The 12,658-nt window shown below is 35.4% G+C and overlaps 1 protein-coding gene across 4 annotated transcripts in view; it reads left to right on the top strand.

Moving 5' to 3' along the window:
* The window catches only part of LOC121735436 (potassium voltage-gated channel protein Shaw), a 91,419-nt gene that overhangs the window by 62,519 nt on the left and 16,242 nt on the right, over window positions 1-12,658 (top strand). For all 4 annotated transcript variants that reach the window (XR_006036852.1, XR_006036851.1, XM_042126271.1 and 1 more), the window contains exon 4: window positions 8,212-8,329. Coding sequence is in view for 2 of the 4 variants with exons in the window: in XM_042126271.1 (XP_041982205.1) it covers window positions 8,212-8,329 (118 nt within the window). In the remaining 2 variants the exon portion in view is untranslated. The remainder of the gene's footprint in view (window positions 1-8,211; window positions 8,330-12,658) is intronic.

Raw genomic sequence — 12,658 nt, forward strand, 5'->3', positions numbered from 1 at the left:
CTCCCCTAAAGTTTTGTAGTTCTTGGTCATTGCAAGTTTGGGACATTCACAGCTTTGCTTGAGATATAAGAAGAACATCTCTGTAAGGTTTTCTTCTTCTAATTAATTTCATTATCTGAGTCAATTTTAGCTCATGAGATCATAATATTATTTAATGGTTATTGTTTTTGGTTGCTGTTGTCGAAGCTACAGCTTTCGGCTTACTTAGTTGCTGTGGTGGTAATGAGTAGGGGGTCAAAGCCATTTAAAAACGTGTCTGGGCCACAATTTTATTTACCGAGACATTTTCGACGAGTGATGATATTATGTTTGTTTTGTCATCTTATTTTAATGCATATTAAAAATGATTTTTTTTTACGACCTCTGTGGCTCAGTGGTGAGCGCGTTGGTAGCTCAAGCCCTTTATATCAACAACATTCTGGCAATAAAGACATTTGATTTGATTTGATTTGATTTGAAGCCGGGGGTCGCGGGTTCGAATCCCGCCGACGGAACAAAAAGTTTTCAATGTTCCCGGGTCTGGATGTGTATTAAATATGTGTATGATATAATAAAAATCTTAAATATATGTATATAGTATAAAAGTATTAAATATATTTCCGTTGTCTGGTACCTGTAACAAAAGTCTTTTAGGTACTTAGCACGGGGCCAGACTGACGTGGTGTGAAGCGTCCATAGATATTATTATTATTATTTGGTTTATTTCAACAGTGATAGAACCAACGCCATTGAATATTTAATGGTATATAAAGTTAAAAGATAACAACAAGCCGGTATGTAGGCGGACAAGAAATAAATAAATAAAAAAACCAACGCCATGTTTTTCTTTTCAATATAGTTTTTTTCCCTCAGTTCCTATTACATAATTATCATAAAACTTTAACTTATAGCGAGTCATCGCTCACAAGTCACAACAGCTTTTCCCACCATTAATATTCCAACATTATATCTACTGCGGTCAGGTCGTTTATTCTCATAATTCTCACTATCATTCAAAACTTTGTTTGCCATTAATCAATATGAGAATGATTGATTGAAGTTCAACACAATGTTTTTGTGAAACAAAGAATACTTGGATGTGTGAAGGCTTTATGTGTTTAGAATCATTAGAGTATCTAACAAAATATGTACTCGTAAAATTGAACACACTAGTGGATGAAAATATGTGTAACTTATAATTTGAAAATTGACGTTTTTTGCATAAATGGAGGCTTTAGGACCGAAAAAATGATTTGAAATCCAAAAAAATTTAGATTTTACGTATAGCTAGATACATATGCCCGATGATGTATCGTGATAGTGGATTCTTGGAAATCTATTGTTGGAAATCTATTCTATTGTGTCTCACTCACTGGTGAGCTTGATGTGTATTCACTTTTTTTAACAAAGAAATTTTCAATTTTTCTACACTTTAATTTGGAAATTCTATAGTTACTTACCAATAAACACTAATAAACATCGCTTTTTAAATAAAACTGGATAAATTTGATGTAATTAAATTTATTTCACCTACGCAAGATGGTTTTTGTTACCCAAACTTATAGTGAAGTAGGTAAAGTTATGGCAGTTACGACTCTCGACGTTCCTTTTTACTGATTGTACGACTCTCTCTATTTTGTAGTCGTGGTTTTTACGCCCAACAACAGAAAAGTTCATTTAGTTACGACTCATATGTATGAAATATCTTAAAAAACCATGGGGCGTATAAACCATTTTTACGAAAAAATTGGGTCGTAACTCCACGTTTACTTCTAAAGTAAGCAATGGACATTAAAATAAGGTTTATCATTCGAAGGGCCATAAAAAAATAATATATGTCACATAATTGGGCTAAATAATATTAGAAAACAAAAAATTTACAGCTGATTTATTTTTAAAATTTTTGTTTTTTGCTTCTCCTGTAAAGTCGGGTTTTGGTTTTTACCACCTTTCTTCCCCAAGGTGACGATATTTGTAACTCGCGACGCGCGACTACGCAAAAAAAAATCATCCCCGCTTGATGTGTAGGGAAGGTACCATAAAAAAATATATATTTTTTAGATTTCATATTATTATATCGTTTTGTCAGCATCATTAATATGTACATTCATGCCAAATTAGAGCTTTGTAGTTCCTATAGTCTCTGAGCAAAACCGCGGACCGACAGACAGACAGACGGACAGACGGACGGACAGACCGAAACTATAAGGGTTCCTTGTTGACTACAGAACCCTAAAAACGTTACTATACGACATAATTTCATTTTATTTTCCGTTATGGCATGCTGTTAACGGCCCTTGCTCACTAATCATTTTTATTAACGTAAAGTTTCTCAATTCTTTATTTGGATTCACAAAACTTCATACAAAATGTCCAAGTAATGTATGGAATTCTGTGCCCAGTCTCTTCATTTTAATTTAGCTTAGAATTGTTAGTTTAGAATTTAGTTTTCATCAGATTGGCAATTACACTAGATACTAACTAGGTGTATCAGTAGAGTGTACTTACGGTATTATTACTAAAATATTTCAGACACTTCACAGACTAGTATCTGTTCATGTTCTTGGTCGTGTCATGAAATAAGAGGGTCAAAATAATATTTCTATTAAGTTTCGACGCCGTCACAATTTTGGACAGAAGTCTCACTTCTGGCTCGTGTACTCTGTATACACGCTCCATTTTATTGTATTGAGCATTAAGTAATAAAACCTTTTGACACACCAAAATGTACAAAAACATTTGAGCTATCACCACAATCGTTTGCGAAACGATTAACCAGGCAACAATGCGACAAAATATGAATGCCAAATTGTATTTCGCCGCTGAAAGTGTCCGAAACGAGGGGAATTCACAAAACATACAAATTATCGTGCCGCTGTCAATACAACCGACTACGTGCTTACTAGGTGACGATGTCCTGGGTGAAAACCACTGTAATAGTACTGTATCCATACTAATATTTTTAATGCGAAAGTGTGTCTGTCTGTTACCTCTTCACGCCCAAACCGCTGAACCGATTTTCTGGGTATGGAGATGCTTTGAGTCCCGGGAAAGAACATAGGATACTTTTTATCCCAGAAAAATGTACGGTTCCCGCGCGATTAACGAATTTTGGCGCAACGGAGTTGCGAGCGCCATCTAGTAATATTATATTGACAAGTTTAATATTTTGCTTGCTCCAAAGTTCGCGTAGATATATTTACATTTTATTAACTGAACCGTATATAGTTTAAAATATTTCAATAAATCAGTAATGATGAATCACGCTCTATTTAGTGAAAATAATAATATTATATTTACATTACAAATGAAAAAAATACGGGTTGCACTCCGGGAGTGCCGACAGAAGTGAAAACGTTGTGCATTTTTTTAACCCACTTTTTATGAAAATCAATTTTTAAAAAATCGTTTTTTTTCAATTAATCGAAATCCTTACAATTTTTAAAAAAAACGTTTTTTTTAATTAATCGAAACCCTTAAAAATTTTATAACTCATTTTTTATGAAAATCGATTTAAAAAAATATATTTTTTAATTAATCGAAACCCTTACAATCGATTAAATTTTTAACCCATTTTTTTATGAAAATAGATTTTAAAAAAATCGATTTTTTTAATTAATCGAAACCATCAAAATCGATTAAAAAATATCGACAATCGAAAAAACACAATCGATTGTTCGATTAATCGATTTCGATGTTACAACACTACTCTCCAACCGTCTTACGGTTTTTCGATCAGCACGAGAATCTGACGCGAGTTTCACAGTTTTTACCCATCCCACAAAAGTGCTCAACGCCGCTAAAGAAATTTTCACTTCAAAAATAGTGCTACGTTAACCGCAACTTTGCAATACTTTTCGTAAATTTACATTTTTCATTGATTTTATATAAGTTTGCGGTCAAAACTATCTAATTTTACTAAATAACTCTGATTGGCATTCGTATAATAGTTTATTGCATCTTTTATACATTCGACCAAGGTTGACATTTTTATTCCTACTTTTCCCACAATTTCCCTCTACGTCTAGTGTGTACGCTCCTTTATTCCCAGGACTCCCAGTTGTATTGTGTTAGTTTCATGTTTCAACTCCGTCGTGTTTTTAGCAATAAAATATCGTTGGTAGTTGCTACGATAATTATAATTTTCCCTTGTTTGTCGTATGCTAATAAAAAGTCTGGAAAAGAAATAAAATGTCACTCTGAAGTCTGAACCTCTCTGAACGAATATTATGAGCCCAAAAAGTAAGAACTTTTTAAAAACATTATAATTAACTGTAAATACGTCAAATATACAGGTGTACTTTAATAACACAGGTGTACTTTAACCTTATCTGTTGTAATGGAATGCGATCGAAAATAAGATTAGTAAATTCAATTCAACATTGTTTGACTAAAAACACGCGCTATAATGATGTTATCAAATTAAATCTACACGTTTCATTGTACAGTTTATACGCAAAAAACATAGCCCTTCTGATGTAGTGCGGTAATAACGAAATTTGAAAACAACTTCCGATTCAACACTCTACTAAGTGTTAAGAATCGAATACAAAATAATATTGAACCCATCAAATCACAAGAAGTTGACCTACAGGCTACAATTAACATGAAATTGAGAAGTTCAAATTTTCCAGCACTAGAGCTAATGATGATGAACCATTGCCAAGCTCGCTCTTGATCATGCCAGCGCTTAAACGAAAAAGACTAGATCAAAATCGGTCCACTCGTTTGGATGCTACAATGCCACGGATACGCACACACAGATTATACAGCATGACTGGTGAGACACGAGGACTTGATATTTGGCTATTATATTAGTTGAAAAAAAAATAATAATATGAAGTGATCACTGGGTAAATGTAGCTTAAAGTCAAATAATTATTTACCCAATAAGGGAGGGGGTGCGGGGCGCACGCCGCCGCCGCGCCGGTGGTATAGTAATTTACTAAGTGTCCATGATTCATTTATTTAAAGGAAATTTGGTCAAAATTAAGTAACAAATTTTATTACATAATTATAATGAGAATCGAGTACCGAGTACTCTCCTTAAGTATTGATCATGTCTCACCAGTCATGCTGTATAGACAGACAGATGGATATTGGACAGATAGATAGACAAGTCAAACTTATAACACCCCTCTTCATGTCTAGGGTTAAAAAGGGGATCAGTCCTAAGAATAATAAACCCATGAATACACAGTGATGTATCACACAAAGTTCGCCAGTTCGGCGCATGGTTATCAATAACGTGATTCATCAACGCCCGAGCCACACTTGTTGATGTATGTGCCCTTATCGGCTTCATTTATTTAGCTGTCCGTACTTTTTGCAGATTACAAAAGATACGACTGATGAGTTTGGGTTTTTTTTGCTACAGGTCATGCTTGTTTGTTCGAAGGCAGTGCCTAAATTGATCATGTTTGAATTTAAAATTAGCGTAAAGTGACTACGGCCGGACACACGGTCTGAGGATGGATCACTCGGAAATTGTATGTCGTGACATAATATGGTATCACAGAGGACGCACCGTAATTTTTCGTAGTCGGGTTATAGTTTTTACTTTTGGAAACATTGAATATAAGCCCTCAGCAGGTAGGTACTACATACCTTGATTCTACTAAATGATTGAACGTAAAAAGTAATAATTGTTATAAGTTACTACAAAACCACAAAATAAATAACAATATTATTAGAATTATTATGTTCTTCAATTATTCAGGCGTATGATCATCGGAAATTGTTTTATGATCAAGTAATATACTATTTTAGTCTTGAACGCTTTTTATTAAGAACACAATAACCAATTGTATTGGCTAAGTAAAACAATATTTTGTTATTATTGGTATAAGAAAGTTTATTGTTTTTCGTTTTTCTCTATACATTTTGATATGACAAACGCTGTTACGAAATATAATGCTGTGACATACGAACGGGCAGACGGACGGGTATTACTTCTAAAATCTGTGGGTATGACGAATTTAAAAGGTTCAATTTTTTACCATTTGACAATGGAAGCATAAAAGACAGTTATTTAATTACTTGGATATTCAATCTAAGGACTCTAAAGTGCCCCTTAAAAGTTGAGCTTTTTCAGTAATTATTTTTTTATTCAGTCTCTCGCCTTTCAATGCGATAGCTTTTAAACCTTTGATGGAAAGTGGAAACCCTTCTATTAATTATTTCGAGCTGAAAAGGGTGTAAGGTCGAAGTTTAGGGCAGGCCAGGAAGTCCAGAGGGCGAGACGATTTAAATAAGGTTCTACGAAGTGGACGAATATTTTAACAGCTAAGGAGCTTCTTTAACGAGTACTTGAAAGGTTAAGTTAACCCTGGGTTAATTATCATGTGTATGAAATAGATAACCTGCCTAACAGATTCGTTCACTTGTAGGCTTAACTAACGTAATTTTAACTGCTATTGTATGAAACGGTTCGTATGCGATTTCGACGCGCATTTAGCCGGTTTTTCAGTACTAAAAAATAGCGGGCAGTTGATAGGCAGTTAGTTCGATTAGCAAAACCAACAGAACTCCAAAAATAGAGTTTTTCTGTTCATTTCTCACGGCGCAGCTATGGTGTTTTTCTAGTCATGATTTACGAGTAGTAGAACGTGATCTTCATAATATACTGTACGATTTATAGTGAACTACTGTCGTTCATATGGTCCTTATTTGGTCCCGACCGGACCGATAAAAATTGACTTGCATAATCCGACTTACAAAGAATAATCACTTTTTTGGTTTCTGGATTTTAAATGTTTTAAAACACCTTCTTGTTTTTGAGTTTGAAAATATCATTGGGGTAAAGATTTTTGATACAAAAGTATTACAAATATTTATATTACTTCTCAGTTAAGTACAATAAATAAATAAATTGCCCAGACCTTGCAGGCGCGGTCGCAGCCTGAAATTGGGGGGGGGGGGGGGGGTCACTCAGTAGTCGCTACACTATTTTTTTTTATCTGCGCCCTCGCACGGTTTTGGGTTCACAGCAGCTAAGGTCGGACGAAGTGGTAGTTAGGGGATAGCTAGAAATTTCCTTTTATTACTTAGCAAGATTTTTCAATTTTATCTTAGACGAGCTTTTGCCCGCGGCTTCGCTCGCGTTAAGAAGTATTATTATATACAAACTTTCATCCCCTATTTGAACCCCTTGGGGTTGGAATTTATCAAAATCCTTTCTTAGCGGATGCCTACATTATAACATCTACCTGCATGCCAAATTTCAGCCCGATCCGTCCAGTGGTTTGGGCTGTGCGTTGATAGATCACTATGTCAATCAGTCAGTCACCTTTGAGTTTTATATATATAGATTTTGGGAGGGGGGGGTCGTGTCCCCTGTGACCCCCCCCCCTCGGACCGCGCCTGAGACCTTGTCTAGAGCAAGACATTCAAATTGAAATTCATAGTGTAACTGCCGCACTCAGAGTGGAACATTCATTACTTAAAAATGTAATTAATTCAAAATTTTGACATAAGCCCCATACATTATCTGTCAAAGTCTTCATTAAATTGAAGGTTAATCATAATTAAATGTCCCTGAGTATGGCGGTAAGTATATCCAATACAGTATACTAAAAGTATCTAATTTTAGTATTTCTAACTCGGAGTTCTGTAACTACATTGAGTCTAGACTCCGGGCCAAATTCGCAGCTGTTGTTTAGACACTTACCAGACAACTGAGTGCTTTTCTATAACAACTTTATCAGCCAACTGGACATGATTAAATGAAACTCTTCGTGAGGTTAAAAGAAGAAATTTCTTTTTCGTAAGCTTTTGTATGGTCTTTGTTTAAGAATGTTTTGTATTATTCTTTTAGGTTTAGTTACTTTGCTATAAAATACTGAAAACACACTCACAGTTACTAAAAACGGTGTAAAAAATTATCATTTTTCTGTTAACAAAATTGCCTGATAATTATTCCACTCTCCTGTCTACTGAACAGATTTAGTCGGACTGCTAAATGAATTTCAACCTTATTAAATTTTCAAAATTAAATAATTATACACCTTCCTAGCACTTATTCCACTTTATTGTATAAATAAAGTGGAATAAGTGCAAGGAAGGTGTATAATTATTTAATTGAAGATGAATTTCCACCAAGAAGTGACAGTACATTCAATATCATATCTAAATTTCCATTGTTCCTAAGAAATGAGTTCCTACCTAACATATCTTTATTCCATTTTCAATCGTATCATTTTCAGAATAAGATCCATTTTCCTCTATCCCCAGGACGGGCAAGCTGCACTACCCCACGGATGTCTGCGGGCCGCTGTTCGAGGAGGAGCTGGAGTTCTGGGGCCTGGACGCCAACCAGGTGGAGCCCTGCTGCTGGATGACGTATACACAGGTGTGTGACGTCATACTTTATTGCATTTCTTCATGGTAATAATCAGGGCAAGCGAAGCGAGCCCTAGTATATCCCACAACCTGTACATTTTGTGGTACACTTTACGGAAAAACTATCACGCCTATTGATTTGTACTTTAACATACTCATGTGTAATGTGTACACTGTACAGTGTACAATACACATTACAATATTGATTTCTTCAGTTTCGCCTAGCAATCATAAAGTTGTGCGTGGACTACAAACTTTCATTTCATTAATTTGTGCACCCTTGTGATTTTCGCCACAAATAATCAAACATGGCTACAGCACTTAACACAGTTTGCCACAATATTTCAATAAAATCCATTTTTAACGAGGCTCGCGAGCTTCATTATCGACATTCATTACCGAGAGCTCTCGACACACTTGCACCGCGACACTGATTCCAATTGACATACCACTACTAATAAAAAGATATACACTGAGAATAAATAAACAAAAAAATAAAATAAAATATTTTTTTTACTTTCCCAAACGTGTACTTTGGAGAGGATCACTGTACAAGTTCTCTTTTGTATTAGTAAGGGGCAATTCAGATCGCATCGCGACGCGTAGATATATTTCTAATTTTACATTGAATTGCATTAATTTTACTTGCATGACGTCTCGCGCAATTGAAATACATACAAATTTAGAAATGCATCGAAATTGACCTTATGGAGTTTAATAGCAGTTTTTTTTTCAACCTGTTTTACGATGCGATCCGGTAAGAATAAATATTTCGCGACCACGCATGCAATCACTGCATGTGTTGTTATATTTACGAAGTACATAATAACATTAATTTAAACATGTTTACCGCCTATGTGTTTCATAAAAACAACAAACAAAATTAACATTTCCCGGGATTGTTTGCACAAACACTAGTAGTTGATAAATCCAAATCTATATTGTATGTTAATTTTGTGAATACTGATTTATAGTCACATAAGTAATATTAAATATTTAAATAATTGTTCAATTCTGTTTTTCTTGTCTCCCTATTTTTAAATTGTATACTGTCTAAAAAATCTAAGGATCTCCGGTATTGGGCTTTTTCTTCTATCTCTTTAAATGGCTTAATATCTACGAATAATAAAAACTAAGGAAAAGTAACTCCGTCAAAAAACATGCTGCACAATACGTCTTGTCAAAAAGTGTACCTTATGGTGCCTTCTCACGGCGCGGATTATCGCAAGCCGCGCCGCGCCCGCTCGAGCCACGCGCCGTGTGAAGGGGTGGCTCGGGCTGGCTCGAGCAGGCGCGTTTAATATCACGCGCCAGCTCGAGCCACGCGCCCTAAGGAAGTGGTGGCGTGGTTGCGTTCTCACGGCGCGTGCTACCACGAGCCGCGCCGCGCCCGCTCGAGCCACGCGCCGTGTGAAGGTGTGGCTCGGGCTGGCTCGAGCAGGCGCGTTTAATATCACGCGCCAGCTCGAGCCACGCGCCCTAAGGAAGTGGTGGCGTGGTTGCGTTCTCACGGCGCGTGCTACCACGAGCCGCGCCGCGCCCGCTCGAGCCACGCGCCGTGTGAAGGGGTGGTGTTAGGTACACATTTCAATACATTTGCAATATTTAGATGACCTTGAGCGGTACTAGGCTGACGTTACATGACAGATCAAAAGGAACCAAAGGACTATGCCCAAAAAAAACCCATAGTCGATTAAAATAATTTATGTACAGCAAAGTAGAGCATAAATAGTAGATTGAAAATATGCAATTCATTTTTTTCTAAACCATAACCGAAACCGACAATTTGAAAAAATAAATCTGAGATACACAGTGTGGTATCTACTGCGAATCAACTAGTTATTTCCTTTGTTTTTGTGATCTTTCTCGTGAAAGCGATGTTGATAGACAATAATGTACAATTAAATAGAAAAAAATCGGCCAAGTGCGAGTCGGACTCGCGTACGAAGGGTTCCGTACCGTTATAGAGCGAAAGTAGGGAAAAATTGTAATTTATATGGGAGCACCCCTTAATTATTTATTTTATTTTATTTTAATTTTGCTATTAAATATTAAAGTACACACATAATTGAGGATTTCGTAAAAAATCATGTGTCTACATAATATAGCCATTATAGATTAAGAGCCAAAGAGGGCAAAAAATCACGTTTGTTGTATGGGAGCCTCCCTTGAATCTTAATTTTATTTAGTTTTTAGTATCTGTTGTTACAGCGGCATCAGATATACAAAATCTGTGAAGATTTCAGAAGTCTAGCTATAGCGGTTCTTGAGTAAGAGCCTGTAGACACACAGACGGACAGACATCGAAGTCTCTGTAATAGTGTCCCGTTTTTACCCTTTGGGTACGGAACTCTAAAAAAGTATGTCAAATATAATATATTTTAAGAATAAACTAAATCACAAGTGGCTTCACTCTGCATCCTCTATCGGTTGTATCACGGGGAGTGCTCTGAGGAATTGTTCGGAATCATACCACCTGCAACTTTTCGCCATCGCCCCACGCAAAAAATATACTTACCATCCTCATCACTTTGATGAGTGGCAGTCTTCCACCGTGCGTTTTTTGCGTAATTTTCTGCTGCGCACTGTAAAACTTTGAAATAAACTGTCACTATATTTTCAATACGACCTGCAAACCTTCAAAGGCCGGCAACGTACTTGCAGCTCTTCTAATGTTGCGAGTGTCCATGGGCAACAGTATAGTTGCTTTCCATCAGGTGACCCGTTTGCTCGTTTGCGCTCTTATTTTATAAAAAAAAACTATCATATAACCGATATCGTGTACTTACTTAATAATTCTAAAAAACAGTACATATTGTATACAGATTGTTTTCTATACCGAACTAACATTCTATACCGTCAGATATAAAAGTGATAAATATAATATTTTAAACATTAAATTCATAAATACATAATTACAACACTGTACATCTGTATTAAAAATGTTTTTACTACGTACTAATCGCCACACTATCGTTTGTAGCATCGCGTCGTCCTGAATATCATATAGATTCCTATAAGAAAAGTCTATTAGTTACGATCGTTTTTAAAGTACTCGGTCCATACATTTTTGGGCATTCACCTTTAAAACGGTAACTGATGGGAGTTACGATTCCTTAGTTTTTATTATTCGTAGCATAATATATTATATTTTTAACATGTAAGCACAGACATAGATCAAGATCTGTGTATGTGCATGGAACATAGAATCGTCATGTTGCATGTGAACTAAACCTAAAGATTAAATCCATACTAATAACATAAATAGCTGTAGGTACCTGTTTGTCACCTCTTCACGCCCAAACCACTGCATCGATTTTGCTGAAATTTTGGTATGGAGATAATTTGAATCCCGGGAAAGGATTTAGATACCTTTTATCCCTGATATGAGTACGGTTCCCGAGAAATAAACGAGTTGCTGGCGTTATGTGGTAATCTACATTCTATATAAAAGTTGAATAAATTATTATTTATATTATTTGCTATTGCAATAAAGTATATACTGACAAAAATGGTGACAATTCAAATAAGCAATATCCAAAAAATATTAGCGGGGCTAAAATGGTCGCTTTGGAGAATCATATTATGTCGCAAAATGGTCACTCTGCTAGCAATTCATGTCTAGTAATTCTTACTAATTTGACATTCGTCAGTTTGACAGTTTTGACAAATCATTTGCTAAATTGATTGAGAGGAATTATTGCTAAATGTGACCATTTTAGCCCCGCCGTAAGTACATTTCATGGAACACCGTTCAAGATAAGTGGCCTCATCTTAAGGAGCTTAACACAAATATATTCCCCAGACATGTATTACTGTCTCTATAAATATTATTTATTGTACCTATAGTATATGTCAACCTTTATGGTATGGATGAGTGTTTGAAAAGAAGAGTAGAGTAGTTTTCCAAAACAGGCCAAAGTATTATATTTTTATAGAGTATATATTTTAAACATTTATTAATACTGTGTTTAAATATGTTTTGAAAAGGTTTTTTTTTGGAATACTCTAGAAATGACCAAAATTTGTGTAAGAAAACCCACATTCAAAAAGCAAGATTATTGCACTGGGTATATTGAGTAAGAAATATATTTTTATAAATATTTTCAACTTAACTTAATAAAGTTGACTTATGGCGGTTCCCAATATTTGATCTATCTCTGGTTTGGCCCTACTAGAGATAGGAATAGCTCACATTACACATTAGAGACATATATTTTATATCAATTGTGAGCTATTACTATCTCTAGTAGGGCAAAACCAGAGATAGATCAAATATTGGGAACGGCCGTTAAAGGTTTAATAGTAACAATTTTTTTTAAACTTAAAAAATTATTAC

The sequence above is a fragment of the Aricia agestis genome, chromosome 17, assembly GCF_905147365.1.
Source record: "Aricia agestis chromosome 17, ilAriAges1.1, whole genome shotgun sequence".
Lineage (NCBI taxonomy): Eukaryota > Metazoa > Arthropoda > Insecta > Lepidoptera > Lycaenidae > Aricia > Aricia agestis.